Source organism: Syngnathus acus, chromosome 24, assembly GCF_901709675.1.
Source record: "Syngnathus acus chromosome 24, fSynAcu1.2, whole genome shotgun sequence".
Taxonomy (NCBI): Eukaryota; Metazoa; Chordata; class Actinopteri; order Syngnathiformes; family Syngnathidae; genus Syngnathus; species Syngnathus acus.
The window spans coordinates 1,353,821-1,370,535 of NC_051108.1; the positions used below are offsets into that span (position 1 = coordinate 1,353,821).

Below are 16,715 nucleotides of genomic sequence, written 5' to 3' on the forward strand. Positions count from 1 at the left end.
TCGCATACCAAAAGGTCATTCCGCAATTGTTTACTTGCGCTCCATCGCTACGCTAACTTCCTTCTCCCTTGCACAAGAACGAGAAGTAACGCTTGAAATGAGTTGTAGAAAGAAATTTGAGCGCGGAGCAGCCGGCTAAACGCGCCTTTTGGTGCGCTGCATTGTGGCACATCGTAAATTAGAAATGAGAGAGAGGCCAGGCTCACTTCGGACTTTGCAGTTTGTGTTTAATTTCAATTTGAGCGTGCGTTTTGAGCAATATCAGCACGGAAGCTTTAAAAAAAAAAAAAAAAGCAATGTTAGACTGCGTGAAAAGGCAAATCCAGTCATTCAGCTCCTAGTCGGAGTTTGGGTGCAAAGTTCCTCGCGCCCTCGCCGCCACTGAGACCTCCGAAGAACATGCGCATGCGCATGCGCACGGAGCGGCAAATGGAGCGCGAGTTGAAGAAATGTTAGAAGATGAGAGGAGGCGGTGGTGGTGGTGCTGCTGGGACAAGGAGGAGGAGGAGGCGGAGCCGTAGTAGAAGCTGCCCGAGTTTAAATTAATGTCAACCTGCGAGCTTGCCGGGAGAAGCAAGCCGGCGCCGCTCAGAGCCAAAGGACGGACGCACGAGTAGCAGCCGCTTGTGAGCCGCACAACACGGGGGACGACTGACATGACTCGGCGCCCGAGAAACAGGTACCCACATTACCTACATTGATACAAAAAGCAAACAAACAAAAAATTACCACGTGTTTTTTCCGAGTGGAGGTGGTCCCGTTTAGAGTCTTTCCAACTATATTCGAGCCCTCAAAAAAATGACTCCGGTTTAGCCTGCCTGATGTTTTTTTTTTTTTATGTATTATTTTGCGCGGAGCGCGTCGATCGCGCGCGCGCAACAGGTGGTGGTCATCTGGCGCTGCTGTCATTGTGCGTGTGCCCCCCGCGCTAAAGTGTTGGATGGGCGCGTGCCACGTTTTGACCCAATTGGACTCGCGTCAACATTTTGTTTTTCCACTTTTTAATAATAACTTCAGGGAGATTGCAAAAGGTTCGAATGCTGCATGAGTTTATTGAGTTGGAGTTATGACATCCAGTTAGTCGGTCTTGCCTTAGATCAAAGCGTTGCGAGCCCTGCAGTTTTCACTTTCACACTGAATGACATTGTAAAGTTGAATGAGCCATAGATAAGTGATTCCCACGCTTTGCTGAGTTCGAAAATGGCACAAAAAGTAGACATGCAGGAATAATAATAAAGGTCGCAACTAATGATTATTTTATTGGACCAATCTGCCGACTAAGTTTTGACTCCGATTTCTATCCTTTTATTTCAAAAAATAAAAATGTATTGTCATAAAATCAGCCAGATTGTTTTTTTCCCAACTAAAAAGTAGTTCTCAAGCCCAAAATGTTCAATAATATCCTTTTTGCCTGAGCCTCATAATAAGCGTCGTCACGTGGCTTCACGTCATTTCCCCCATTTTAGCGAGCTAATTTTCAACAATTGTTCTCCTTTGTACGAGGAGCTTTTGTCAGTTCAAGTTGTCAAAGTTCCTCTCGCGCGCTTGTTCTTCAATTGACATGGGGAAGTTGCGGAACGCGTTCACCTGAGAGCGGTTCCTGTTCACCTGTCGCCGTGTTGCTTCCACGCTGCACGCCGCCCGCTCTGCCTTCTCATTGGCTACAGGCCGCGTGTGCGCACGTGCGCGTGCGTACAATGCGGTTGCAGGTCTGAACACGCCGAGCTGGTGAAATTACCTTTGCCGTGTGCCGATCCCAGTTTCTGTAGAAACCAAAAACATAAGAACCTGTTCATCCATAATGTGTGCCCCCCCCCCCCACCCATCTCCATGTGGGTGTCTTGGCAAAAAGCCCGCACCCAATCCTGCAAGAACGACTGGTTCTTTGGGAGTGTGCCATGAGGTCTCGCTGGAGATGAATGGAATAAGCAGACCGTCTTCTTCTCCGTTCCGCCCGCAGTGTTTACAGCAGCGAGGAGGACGAGGAGGAGACGGAGACGTACGACCACGATTATGACGGCTCCTTGGTCAAACCCGGCAAGCGCCACCTCGGGAAAACCCGCTGGACGCGAGAGGAGGTAGGCCTTCCACAAAACCCTAGAAGGTTCTCCAACCATAACCCGTTGTTTCTTCACCAGGATGAGAAGTTGAAGAAACTCGTGGAGCTTCATGGATCGGACGACTGGAAAGTCATTGCCAGTTTTCTTTCTGTAAGTCCGAATTCCATCTTTGTTATGCGAACAGTGTGAATGAAGTGTCTCTTTGTCTCAGCAGAACCGCTCAGATGTGCAGTGCCAGCACCGGTGGCAGAAAGTTCTCAACCCAGAACTCATCAAAGGACCTTGGACCAAAGAGGAAGACCAGCGGGTAAGAACAAAAGAAGAAAACATTAAGCCCATTAAGATAAATCAGGAAGAAAAAAATAAATCAACCTTGTGTAGGAAGTGAAAAAAAAAAAACTTCCAATGACGTGCAAGGTGTTTATTGGCCACGCCGTATAGCGGCTCGCCTTTCCGGCCAGGTGCGTCCGTAATCATTAGCGGGGCGGCTAACGTTCCGCTGGAAACTCCCTCGGCGCTCGGCAGGTGTTCTCGCTCACCTACGCAGAGATAAAGAAAGTCATGAAGGCGCCTAAGGTGTTGCGCAAGACCTTACATCCCCCCCCCCTCCCACCCCGGCAGGTGATCGAGCTGGTGCAGAAGTACGGCGCCAAGCGCTGGTCGGTGATCGCCAAGCACCTGAAGGGACGCATCGGCAAGCAGTGCCGCGAGCGCTGGCACAACCACCTCAACCCGGAGGTGAAGAAGACCTCCTGGACCGAGGAGGAGGACCGCATCATCTACCAGGCGCACGAGAAGCTGGGCAACCGCTGGGCCGAGATCGCCAAGCAGCTCCCCGGCAGGTGAGCGACTTCTACCCGACCATCGAAAAAGAATCGGGAATAATCGAATTGACTCGCAGGACGGATAACGCCATCAAGAACCACTGGAACTCCACCATGAGGCGGAAGGTGGAGCAGGAGGGCTACCTGCAGAGCGCCGCCTCCAGGGGCGGCGAATCGCCGCTGGGCCACGGCTACGCCAAGCCCGCCGGCCACATTTTGGCCTTCCCGCACCACCCGCCCACTCCGGCGCAGCTGGCCCACGTCTCGCCACACAACTTCACCTACATGGCCGACACCCAACGGGTCAGTTTGGCTTTCCTATGTCGATATCGTCATCACGTGTGCTTACTTGCGCTTGGTCCAACAGTTGTCTTTCCCGACGGCCTTGCAACTGAACATCTTGAGCATCCCTCAGCACGGAACCGCCCTCGTCCAGGTACAAAGAACTTCTTCGGTAGCACCCGCAAACAACCGACTGAAGCTCATTTTTTCTCCTGATCCTGCAGAGACACTACGGCGAGGACGACCCCGAGAAGGAAAAGCGGGTGAAAGAGATCGAACTGCTGCTCATGTCGACCGAGAACGAGCTACGAGGTCAGCCATCGCAACCGGTGAGTTGCGCTCGGCGCCGATTCTTGCTTGGAATTCACAAAATTAGCCCCAAAGTGCTGTTTGCTATTATATATCTTTGGTTGTTTTCAAAGCAACCAGAAGTCGCCAGTTTGTCGGTGTGGAATGAACTCGCATGTGTGTGTGTGTGTGTGACAAGACGATTTATGTGCACATGGGCTGACCCCGAGTATTCGGAGACAGCGGTTAGCTTTGTGTGAATACGGTGGAGGAAACATCTGGGGAGCCTGTTGCTGCAGAGAAGTGATGAAACAGGACCTCGGCTTGCTCCCTGTGTGTGTGCGTGTGTGTGTGTGTGTGTGTGTGTGTGTGTCCACGACCCCTTGTGCAACACAATACTACTGTCACCCTCCTGGCAACTTCAGTTCCCTTTCTGGTTTTCTTCCATTTCGACGCCCCTTGCACAGTTTGCTGTTTTTTTTTTTAGGGGGGGCAGAGGGGGGAACCTGCCCTTCATGTTCATTTTGTTTTTACTGCCCTGTCCAGATCAACTTGCCTTATCCAAGCTGGGCCAGCCAGAGCCCGTTAGCCCACACCTTGGAGAGCGTGGCCATGTCATTACCTCAACATCAGGCGAGCGCGGCCGCCCTGCCGCTGGATCGGAGCTGCCTGCCCGAGGAGAGCGTGTCGGCCTCGCGGGCGCACGCCGGCGCCATGCCCGAGTTCATGGAGTCCGTCATTGACTCGGTAAGCGCTTGATCGCAACGTCTCCAGTTCCGTCACTCACCTTTCCAAGCGCTGACTAAGTTTCTTTTTGCGGCGCAGTTGCTGAGCCAATCGATGAGTCCGGAGCACTCAGACAGCGAGCATCTTCCGATGAGCTCGCCTGTGGACGTGAAGGTTCCGAAGGATGACATGTGAGTGGCTATCCACGTTTTGCTTTCCAAACTCGGAGTTGGAGGCGATGACGTGAATGATGGGTGTCTTTCTGCGGCAGGTTCAACACTCCGAACATTTGTCGCTCCATCTTGGACTCGTCTCCTTGCACTCCCACGCCTTTCAGATCGCTGCAGGAGGCCAAGTACGGGCCACTCAAGATGCTGGTGAGCAACAAATCTAAAAGTACCTGCAAGATATTAGATGGAAAGCTGGATGTAGACGGTTCTTTGTGTCATCTCCAGCCCACTCCTTTGGATCAGCAGATGGTGGAATGCATCAAGCAGGAGCCGATGGAGTGCGCCATCGAGCACCCGCCTCTGAAGAAGATCAAACAAGAGGTAAGCAAAAAAAAAAGTGCATAAATGAAAATGAGTGGGAAGGATTCTATTTTTTGACCATGTGTTTGACTGCAAGGTGGAGTCTCCATGTGAAAGGAGTCCATACATGCAGTGGGAAGCCCAAGAGCTCAACACGCAGCTCTTCTCGCCCAACGGCCCTGCGCAGGAAGTCCCGGTAAGTCCAACCCTCGTAATTTGTCATCATCATTTGGGCCGGTCTCAAATTTGAAGGCTTTATCTCATCCCTCAATCAGGACTTGGTCACGAGCTCGTTGCTAAGCAAAGACGGACACAAAGGCTTCCTGCTTCCTCATAGGACCTCTCACAGCCAACTACCGGTATGCCAGCATTATTTCAATTCATTTACTGTTCATAAGTAAATTGAAAAATATTTTTTCATCGATCATATTTTTTATTAAATTAAATTAAATTAAAATTTATTTAATATGGTTCATTTTCTCATTTATTACAAATGATCCCCCCCAAAAATGTCATGTTTGAGTCTTTTTCAATGAAAAATAGTCAATTATAATGAAATAAGCATCATTTGATGTAGAAATAACTCAAGTTGTCATTTTGTAAACCAAATGTGGTCATCAATTGTTCTCCCCTGCCAGCCACTGAATTCGTGGGAGCAGACAACGTGCGGCAAAAGCGAGGAGAGCGTGCTGGCGGCCGAAGCCAGCCGCATCAAGTACGTCAACGCCTTCCCGACGAGGACGCTGGTCGTGTAGACGCCAACGTCGGCTCATATTTGGGAGAGGCCACTTGGTCAACCAACCAAAGACTATGTCATTTACTTTTTCATATACAGACGGAAAATTTGGGTTTGTTTATTTTTTATACGTTTGGGTCCTGTGTTTCTTTTTTTTTTTTTTTTATCATTGTATTAAAAGTGCGGGGATATATCATTAGCATTGGGCTGTATTTTTAATTCTGAATTTTGATATTAATATAAATAAGTTGATTAATTTATTTTCCATGTTTTGATGTTGATTTTTCTTTTTTTATTTCAATTCCTACACAATTGACCGATGGAGCAGTGTTGGACGATTGAAGTATTTAAGCCCTCTTAGCATTATTGCGATGATATCATAACGGATTGAAAACTGACCTATTTGTTGAATTTTATGATTTTTTTTTTTTTAAAGGCTGTAATGGGTCTTGTTATAATTTCAAGTGTTTGGTGCTCATGTCACCTTTTGTTAAACACAAACGTACCGAACAAGCTGTGTTAATGTCAGTCATGTTTTACGCCGTGGAAAGGGACCACTTTATAAGTATTAAGTGTTTACCACATTGTCACCTTTTAATTTCACTCAGATTTTCTTTTTTTTTTTATCATAGGAAAGTATTCAATGAACAAACTTTTTTTTTTTATCATCAAAAAGCCAGCAGGATTGACTTCAAGTTGCACTTGAGTTTCAACCATTTTGTAAAAAGAAAAAAAAAAAGTAGTAAACACTGCTATTTCATGAAAACTAAAACTGTGCATGTTTTTTTGGAGAAACATGTATTTGAATAGTTTTGTGTTCTGCATATTCAATCGGCATCTTACGGTAGCCCATTTCAAACACTGTCTTTTTAAATATCTTTTTTTTTATACGCCTTGTTTAATATTAGTTGTGCAGAAATCATTTTATAAAAACATTTATACAAGCCAAGTTTTCACATTTTTGATACTTTTCTATACTGCCTAGTCAATAAAGTGTGTTGTTTTTACTACAATCTTGTGCTCAGAATTGTTTGTGTATTTAAAGATTTCTGTGGGCGGGGGGGGAAGGGTGACAGAGGTTATGATCTTGCACAGGGAGGCCCGAGCAGACTTTCACATTTGGAATTATACCGCACCGAAAAACTCCCCCCGAAACCCGAAAGCCCATGAGACACACAGACACCTGCTTTCACTGAGGGAGAAGGCAGCTGTGTGTGCCTGTGTGTGTGTGTGTGTGTGTGTGTGTGTGTGTGTGTGTGCGTGTGTGTCTGCGTGCTTGTTGGCAAAAACACCAGTCAGATGGATACTGTGAGAAGACAACGTACTGTAGTGTAGTGACACCCTGGACATTAAAAAGATGGATGGTGTGTGTGTGTGTGTTCATGTGCATATTCATGGTGTACCCCGCCTCTCCCTTCGGCTCATTTACCATTTTGTGTGTGCGTAAGCAGTACAGAAAATAAATGAACGGACGCATGGATGCACCCACTCGAAAACTCTTTGGCGTTCCGCATGGTTCGATACTAGGTCCCAATTTTTTTCAGCAATAACATAAATAACCATTCAAATTGCTTTTTCTGTTACAAAAAATAGTACAAAAAGTCAACTAAAATGTTCCTTGCGCTTTTTGTGATTATTAGTAATATTTATCGCACGGACAAATTCATCAAATTTGACATTTGAATGCGTGACTGTTAAAAAGCACACAGCTACAACAACAACAGCAAGAGCAAGAGCAGGACGTGCTTATCACATTTTAGCAGCACATCGGGAATGTTATCATTCACAAAAAGGAGACGAGCCCGTGATAGCGTGATCGTGTACACTTTCATCCACATCACGCAAAATCAACGAAATAGCGTCCCACACACACACACACACACACACACGCGCCAATATATATCATTGAATAGAAAAGCAGAAGTTGGAACACTTCAACATTTTTTTTGGATCCATCCTCCTTTCCCTTTTCAAATCAAACATGTCTGTCGTAAGCAGATTGGCTCATAAATTCAGTTTGCCGTGTCGCAATATGAATTTATAGCCGGATGTTGCAGAAGTGGCGGGCTCCCGACATGGCCTCACACAAATACACACGTGTACAGTACGCACAGGCACATACAGTACAAGGCGCTCTGTCTGGTGGCCTGCAAAGATTAGTCGGGTCTGATTTCCTCATTCCCTAACCAGTAGCACTTTTGTGGTTGGAGATACGTACACGGGAGGCCGCTCCCTGCTGCTTGTGGTCAGGTAGGAGGGCTGGGCTGGCCTGCTCTGGCCTGATAACACAAACACACACACATGGTCCCCCCAAATATCAGAACCCATCCATGGTAGCAAGATGAGGAGAGAAGAGGTGCTGGGGTGAAGGAGTTCAAACTAAAAGGTGACTGAAGAGGAGGACATTTTGTTTTGCATTCAAAAGTGGCTGATTGGACAGTTTTGCTATTCATCTTAATTAAAGGGAACGTCATCCCCAATTCTTTTTTTGTAATATGTTCTGTGCAGCCCAAATTGTGCAAACAGAGTATCCTGATCAATGTTTTGTTTTTAAATCCGAATGAAACAGGCAAAATCCATCTGTTTGTAGCCATCTCAGAGGGGCGGCGGCCATTTTGCCCCTCTGGACTGGTCCTGCCACACATAAAGACCATTTTGGACCCCTTCTGCATCACACTGTACTCAGTGTGCCACTTCCAATCACACAAACACACCAGGACGACACGGATTGAGCAGATAGAGGCGACGAGACGGCGACTGTTGGCGCTGCTGGCGAGGTGATTAGGCTCCTCGCTAACAGTTAGCCAGCCCAGATTTGGCCGACATTCGTTAGCGGACCGTTTGTTTGTTGTTTTTCCAAGAGGGGACAAAAAAACAAGACTGTGTACTGTACACTGGCCTGCTGAAGATAGTCCGCAAACTAGAACTGTACTTGTTGCCAGAAAGTGGGTCGGCAATATGTCGCTAACTGGGTCAAAGTGCAAAATGGGATCAACAACAAAAACATGGAATTATCATTTATATTATATAGGCAGCTTTTTTCCACAGTGTGAGTTTGCTTTATTTCAGGCACAACAACACAAAGACAGTGATGCAGGGTCAGCCATGACACAGGGGGAGTCAAGTGGACACACACACACACTCACACACCAAATGACATGTTTTCCCGCTCAGGCTTAGTCCAACTTTTCTATTCACCTGGTTAAATAGAGCAGAAGGAAGGGCCTTTCAATGGAGCGCACCACACACACACACACACACGCACACACTCGCTAATTTAAGTTGATGGCCACCCTCACAACCCTTAAAAACAAAACAATGAAGGACACTTGTAATATAACTCAGCATTCACAACGTTACTAAAACCCGATGTGATTTTAATTTGGAATTTCTGGCCACCATACAATTGAGTCATGCAGCATCATTTTTCAGTTTTAGTTCCTTTTTGTTTATTTTTACTTATTTGTTTTGACCTCCATCAATGCACGTGTAATTTTCCAGACTTAAAGTGGGCGAGTAGCAACAATAGGCTTAAAGAAAGTATCAAAAGTGCCTAGTCAGCTCACTTTTTGTGCGTCCAGACGAGTCTTCTTGTCGTGTGCGCGCAGCTAATCTAAACTCCGCCCCCGACGGCGCGGTGCTGTGCATGCGCGCGGCTTCATTGTTGCCTTTAAGTGATGCTGACAAGCGGATTCGCATGTGCGCATCATGCTCCGCTTGACTGATGCACAAAACTTGGGACTGCACACTCGGGGTTCCCCCTCGTCCCCATTTCCATTGGGGAAGGCGCGCGCCCGCGCATGCGCACGCACTTTGTATGCATGACACCTGTCACCCAAACTGTGTGCCGACTGCTGTGACATCATTGCTTCCAAAATGGACAGCTGATGCGAGCAAGTGTGTGTGTGTGTGCCACAAGTGTTGACGAAGGGCCATATGGAGCGAAAGGGATTGATGAAAAGAAAAAACATGGAGGCATCATGGATCCACAACATTAACAAGAGCAATGGTTATTTTAGTAGTAACAAATTGCACAAATTGTACCAGTCCAAGTTTTTAAATGTCAACATATGAGTGGAGAAACAGCCTTACCCTTGTTTTGGGCTTTTTTAAAGTCCACAGAGCCTTTCTTTCTTGAATGTAAACATTTGCAATTTAGTCCACCTGGCACAGGTATGGCCCATGTCTTCTTTGTTGGTGTTTTTGCAGGCAATTCTTCTTCTGTTCTTTTGGCCTGCACGTGTGCACCGCCGCGTCTCAGAGAGGTCAAGGCGTGCACTGCAGGGAAGGCATCAGGAAGAAGGGCGCACGCACAACAAAAACTAGCAATGAGGTTAACGTCTCATTAAAATTTGTATTCTTGTATTTTAATGTAAATTGGAGGTATTTTACAGTGTATTGATGTAATTGATTTTTTCTTAATTATAAAAGCCCAAAATATTTATTGGTAAATAGAATTCTTTTAAACACAAACTTGAGGCTTTTTTAAAATTTATTTTAATTACATTCTAGATTAAAAAAGGATCAAATAAATGAATATAATGTCTGGATTTTTTTATTCAGTAAAGATCGACAAATGATTAAACAAGTCATTTTTGAGCCTCCAATTACGGGGTGACGACATACCTCTCTAATCGTGTCTTGTGTGGATCCACTTTTAAACATGATACGTGTGCTGAAGCGTTTCATGCTAATAGCGGCCTCCTGCTAGCAGAACGTGCAAAAGCCTGTGGGCTCAACAGTCAGAAAAAGAACAAAAGCAAATATGAAGGAGGAGGGAAAGGAAAAAAAGAGCCAATGTCGTCTGAAAAACAAACACCTTGTGCTCATCTTTCATAAAAGATAAATAAACAATTAAATGGGGCAATAATTAGCGACAAGTGGATTAAACCAACTTGTGATGCGCTTCTTTCACTTGCGGGCCTGTTCCTAATCTATTGTCCCGACCTGTTTCGAGGAATCAACCTGTTTCAAGGAATGAGGCATTTATTGCAGGCTGGTGGCGGAGGAGGGGGCGAGAATTTTGGGGCGGGAAATCCTGAGCAAACATGGCGTGTTTGAATTTGCGTGGGCGCCGTGATCTCGGGCGAAGATGGTGTGGGCGACTTCACAGGCACCTGTCCGTCTCAAGATAAGATAAATTGCTTGTTCCCAAGTTACTGATGACACGGCAACTCTTTCAAATATGCGCCACTGTGTACCCCCAAATTATTTTTGTGGGGAGGGGGGTCTCCTTGGACTCCAGAGCAAGAAACAAGATGGCCGCCCCCCCTACTTGAGCACAAAACCACAAAACCTCACAGTCAACTTATCAGAGTTCAACACTTGGCCTGTGTGATGCTTTCGCTTGTCTGCAGAGCGGTGGAGGTGTGTGTGTGCATGTGTGTGTGTGTGTGAGGAGCGCAGCCGTGCCAAAGCGAGATAAGAAGTTGCGGGATTGTAAAAGAGACAGCCAAGCAGATGGATGGGGAGAAGTCGAGTGCGGCCGTGGTATTGTTTGGCACGGCGCTATTTTCTTAGGAGGCAGCAGAAGAACTCATCAAAATTCACAAATTCTTCCAAATTAGCCTTTTGAGTCCCAATTTGGGTTCGATCGGAGAAAATCGCAAGCAGTCAGTCCGGGGAAGATCCAAAATGAGCCAGATGGAAGACGGAGCACTTTTTTTGGTGGGTCTGCACTTTTTTTGGTGGGTCTGCTCATGCATTTGGACTGCACGGAATAAATCCTGCAAGCCTTATCCGCTGGCCACGTACCATCTGCCGTGTTTGCGACTTTTATCAGGGAGGCCGTTAGACGAGGAATTCCCACTTCCTCACACCTTCCTTTTGGAGGCAGGAGCTACTGAAAACAAGTCTCTTTTGAATTGCAAGTCAGGGTGAGGAGGAACACAACACAATACGCACAACACACAACTCACCTCTTCTCCCATCATTTCATCTTTCCGTCCGGCGGCGCTCAGCAGTGGACCAGAGTGCGCGGCGGAAAAGAGAAGCGGGCGTTATGCAAAAAAAATAAATAATCAGGTGACAAGTTGACGTCATCAAACAGGCAGAAGAAAGAGGCAGGCCGGAGAGCCTCACGTGGCGAGCTCGGACATTGCAGACGGAAATTTCAGGCCGCAACAACGAGGCGCTCTAGTCAAGCGAGCGGGCTAACGGATTTCCACCTGTTAGCGGCAATTAGCTGATGGAGTTCCACCTGCCCTAAACGGGCCTCACCCCCAGATAAGTTCTTGGAAGCCGCCACTTGAGGAATGTCTTTGACTGGGTCCTATTGTCGGCGGGGACGACAGACAGACACTATTGTTCTGCTGCTTTGACCCACATCCCTTGAATTTCTCGCTAAAGAGGCCACATTCTTCACGAGAAAAACTCCACCCTTCCTGGGCCCAAACCACACACATAAACACGCAGCGACACACACGTGGATAACGCTGCTGCTGCTGCTACTGCTGTCGAGCGTCAACAAAGTTTCGTTACGAGCAGAGATGAACTTGTATGTGTTGCTCCTGAATCATTTGGTGGCAGATGTTTCTGGGATTGCAAAACAGGAAACACAGGTCTTGATACACACACACACACACACACACTCACACACACAACATAAGCGCATTCGTTCAATTTAGAATGAAAAGTCGACTTTTGTCATACCAGTCAGGCCTCTTCTGATGCCCACAAATAGTGTGTGTGCGTGAGTGTGCGACAGTGACTCATCCAGACAAACAGGTACCAGAGGCAAAACAGAAGAATGGTGAGCACTGATGTGAAGCGGCACGACAACGATATCATGTTTACGTAGACACACGCAAAGTACAGGTGGCAAAAGTACTAGTTGCGACACCTAGATGCTATTCATTAGCCCGTCTATGGCGTTTCCCATGATGTGTTAGCGTTAAGCTAGCAGACTGTACATTAACACAAGTTACTGTATTTGTAAAGTATTTGTACTTTGTTACATCACACCACAAGATGAGACACACACACACACACACTTGTTCTGTGAGCAGCAGGCAAGTGTGAACTTGCACGCTGTCCTGTGATGACGCACGCACGCACGTATCCATCCGCACAAACTGGTCAAGCAGGACCACATGGTAGCTGCTGTTGTTGTGGAGCAACAAATGGGTCGACATCAAGTTGAAGCACGGCTCGGACAGAATCACTTCTTCAAACATATTTTCTTTCCATTTGAACATGAAATCAACTTATTGTAAGCATGTGAGCCTTTAAGAGGCGGGGTCTAATTGGGTGGGATGCGGCGAACCGCAATAAACAAATCAAGGGCCCGCTTTGCAACTTGACAATGTCTTGCATGGCAGTGTGTGTGTGTGTGTGTGTGTGCGTGTGCGCGGAACCGGATGTAGCCGCTGCGCAAACATCATCATGCTTCTATAGCGCATGTTTGCACAAGAGATGAAGCAACAAAAGGGGAAAAAAAAAAAAATGGAGGCAAAAGTCACATCTGATAAACATCTCAAAGCGACATTGAACTTGGCTGAATCTTTTCTTTTCTGACTTTCCTTTCCTTTTTATTTTTTTTTTTACAAATAGAAAGATGAATGGACACGTCGAATGCAAAACTATGCAAATCAGATGCAAAGACTGAGTCAGCATTTTGGTGAAAATTTCCCACCTGGCTCCGAGTCGGTGGAGTAAATAAAAGAGCAGTCGGCGTGTTTCCACCGCATGCTTTTTGACTTCAACTCTTGGGTCGCATTATTAGGTACACCTGAACATCTCAAGCAGCACTCCAAACAGGTGCTGCGAGTCGTTTATGATGAAAACAGAGTTTGACAGCAACGTGTGACGACTGATAATGTTCTGTTTGTTTTCAAGTCCAAAAGACCCTCATGCCATCAGCTCAGGTTCTCTCTCAAATCCAGCAGGCCCCAGAGGAACAACAACAAAGGCAAAAGCATCTCCGGTTTTTCTCGTGGGAACCTCTTGGAGGGAGCTATGTGGTTCCGTGAGCCGGGACAATTGGAATCCCGTTTTTCCGGGTCCGGACTCACTCCCCGTTTGTCGGCGAAGGCGGCGTGTCACGACTCGCGCCGGCGTTGGGAAAGTCTTCCTGCTCAGCTGGATCCTTTGGGGTTTGGTCCACATTTTATCACCATGAAGCAATTTAGAAATGTTTTGATGAGATACAGCAACACAAAAATAAAGTATGGTCCAAATTCTGGGACGGACAAACCACGGTGACCCGATGCTGCCGTGACATCACTCAGAGTGGACAGGAAGTGAAGGACATCAGCTGAGCTTGTGCCGCTTCCGCGTGATGATGCAATGGCGACTCTCAAAATTGAGATGTTGCTTTAGGAGCTTCCAAGTGAGACTAGAAGAGTTCTCAAAAACAACTTTTGCTTCATTGCGCATACTCGGCCAAAAAGTGAATTTATGTCGGCTTCCAAAGGAACAAATTGAGTTCCCCATCGCTGTTGGAGCAAACAAAGAACACAGTTTGACATTAGCCACGTTTCCATGCAAAAAAGGGATATTCTCTTTCAATGAGCTTTACACCTTTTTTTTTTTTTTTTTTACGCTACACTTCCCCCTCCAGACGACAACTTCCTCAGTGTTTTCACTACTACGAGTGCCAGAGTTGTTTTGCAACACAAAAGAGGAAGGGAAATGTGTCAGTCATTCTGTTGTGATGCAACGAGGGGAGGGGGGGGGGGGGGTGGGGGGCAATCGCGCACACGTTCAGAAACTATTTTCAACTTGAGGGCTAACAATTGTGTACGGCTCGCAACTGGGTTGCCGTGGGTAACCGGAGGTCGCCATGCGGAGGGAGGGTTACACAGCCGGCCACCTTGCTGCTATTTGCATCTGGGAAATTTGCAAGTCAAATATTTCCGTGCCTGCGCCAGGGGAGAGCCGGTATGCATGCAGGAGCAGGAACGCACCAATGTCAAGGCGGGCTCCGGCTCTGTGTGACGTGCGTGGGTCAGGTTGAGCGCTGACCCCGGGTGACCTCAGCCAGGGCAGCATCAGAGCGCTCTACTTTCCCTTTTGCTTTGGTCTGAGGAGACCCGTTGTATTTTGCCAGCGGCAACCCCCCCCCCCACCCCGAGGTAAAAATGGAGACGGACACGCGCGAGTGAAGCCCAAACTGAAAAGGGCTTGTTGACAACAGCAACAGCCGTCACGAGCCCACATTGTCGGCGTGCCCGCCAGACTTGGACCGAGAACGGCGGGAAGGCCACCTGTGCCGCAGGTGCAAGTAGCGCGCTATGTCTGTTAGCGCTTCAATGGTGTTTCACATATTATGTTAGCATTGAGCTAGCAAGCCTTAATTAGACAAAATTGCGCATTGTTGGAGAGAGAAATAAACAGTTTGGAGAGAAACTACACTTTCTTTTTCTGGAGTTTTTTGGGCTGGAGGGGGGGGGCGGTGGTACAAAATGCAAGGGCAGCATTTTTCAGGTTCAGGAGGGCGATCATTATCATGTTGTTGTTCCAGAGGGAGTGGTGCCTTTGCTGTCATTTCGGGGGCTGCAAACCAAGTAGGGGAGGGGGAGGAGAGGGGGTCTGTTTGGAGTGTCAATATTTACTGTGTGTGCACGTGTGTGCGTAACGATGAGCATGAATGCAAGTCAAACGTCACACAGGACAAGTACAATTTGAATGCTGGGAAACTAATGTTTGTTTTAACTATTGGCTATGAATTGCACAAAGAAAAAAAAAATCTTCAGTCCAGCCAGAAGGTTCACTTGCATGAATAAACTCATTAATTTAAGTTTGTATGCCTCCAATGTCATTTTGGAGTGTGAGCTACAATATGAAATTATTCAGAAATGTAATTCATAATTGGTAACCATTTATTAGAGTACTTTCAGTATTCGCTGCAAACAAAGGACATAATGAATGGCAATTCTTATTGATTTAAATTCAGACTATTTCGGTTTTGGAAAAATAACTTTTCTCGGGTCGGTTTGACCCACGGGTAGAAGAGTGCAAGATAAGTGACCAAGAAACTGCTTCTCTATCGTGTTCCTTATTTGCATTGAAAATTAGGAATGCAAACAGAGTGTGTAGATTAAGAAAATTTGGTCTCGCCTTCAACTCTTCATTATTTTGACATTTTAACCTGCTTCTTTTTTTCCCATTCTTTGAGGGGCAATAATGTTTTCACGCCACTTTGCTGCCACCTAGCGGCCACTTGCTACACAACACTATTGAAAAAACGTTTCAAGTTTAATTGCACAGGAACAACATACAATAATTCTTAATACAGATTGTTTTTCTTTTTTCAAATTATGGCAAACGTATCAAAATAAAATTGAGGCCTTGTCCTAATAATGGCCTTGCGTGGTACATAAAAATAAAAGTTCAGACAATACACATTATTTTATATATTAAATATAATAAATTTTATTTTTTTATGTGGGATATACATACTACATAATTGTGGGAAATTTTAAATAACATTTTCAAATAAATGTGAAGTCTTTTCTCTCTCGGGGGTCAAAGTGGGCACATCATTGATTTGATCAAATGCCATCGTGCTAGTTGATGTCGTGGAATGCCAGGTAGATTGGCAAAGCAGGTTATTCGAGAATGGTTTTTGCCAGGCACTTTAAGGAAGGGCTTGTAAGTCGTGAAAGTCTTGCAGCATTACAAAAGTGCAATTCTCCTTCCTGTTGTCTTTTTTTAGTTTGCATATCGCTTCCTGGAAACTTTACTTTTGACATTTGTCATCAGGCTGATGAGTGAATGTTTTTCACGGGGGAAAGCACTTCACTCAAGTCTCGAGACAACCGCTAAGTAAGTCTTTTTCCTTTTGTCCTTGATTTTTAAATGAAGCTAGAACGGTATTCTCAGTTTATAGTGACATTATATAAAGAAATGAACTTTTAAGGTATGACAATATACCTAAAATGCCACAAAACTAAAGAAAAGGCTATGGTTGGACATTTTCATATACAGAGTCATTATTTGATATAGTGTACTCTACTTGCGAGTATTACAACGATGAAGCGTTGCTCTTCCGGAAGACACGTTATTGACACACAAAAAAAAAAAGAAAAAGATGGCGGCTGAGCAGGAGCTTCAAGTGAGTCAGGTCATTCAATCGAGATTTGTTTGAATGTGCATAATTATGATGCGCTTTTCGTATTGCGTAAATTGCAAAGTGACTTTGTCACTTTTCTTTTGAGCTTTCTGTCGAATGTGTCGATGAGCCGCACGGACGTCCCGGAATCGTCGTGTATGGAGAGTTAACGTGGGATTTGGTGAGAGAAGTTTTTCACGTGGTACATAAATGCTG

The 16,715-nt window shown here is 46.0% G+C and overlaps 1 protein-coding gene across 4 annotated transcripts; it reads left to right on the top strand.

Annotated features, from left to right (window-relative positions):
- Positions 1-481: 481 nt before the first annotated feature.
- On the top strand, positions 482-6,459 carry myb (v-myb avian myeloblastosis viral oncogene homolog). 4 transcript variants are annotated; one of them, XM_037245335.1, is made up of 15 exons: positions 482-679; positions 1,961-2,078; positions 2,139-2,210; positions 2,272-2,367; positions 2,682-2,902; positions 2,962-3,187; positions 3,252-3,320; positions 3,391-3,495; positions 4,001-4,201; positions 4,280-4,371; positions 4,452-4,557; positions 4,657-4,731; positions 4,808-4,906; positions 4,986-5,069; positions 5,349-6,459. In XM_037245335.1, the coding sequence occupies exons 1-15, from the start codon at positions 657-659 to the stop codon at positions 5,463-5,465; spliced, it is 1,704 nt and encodes a 567-aa protein (XP_037101230.1). In that variant the 5' UTR covers positions 482-656; the 3' UTR covers positions 5,466-6,459. The 4 variants fall into 4 exon arrangements, with proteins under 4 accessions (XP_037101230.1, XP_037101226.1, XP_037101229.1 ...); XM_037245331.1 differs by having other exon boundaries at positions 483-679; positions 4,636-4,731; XM_037245334.1 differs by having other exon boundaries at positions 483-679; positions 4,648-4,731.
- The last annotated feature ends 10,256 nt before the right edge of the window (positions 6,460-16,715 follow it).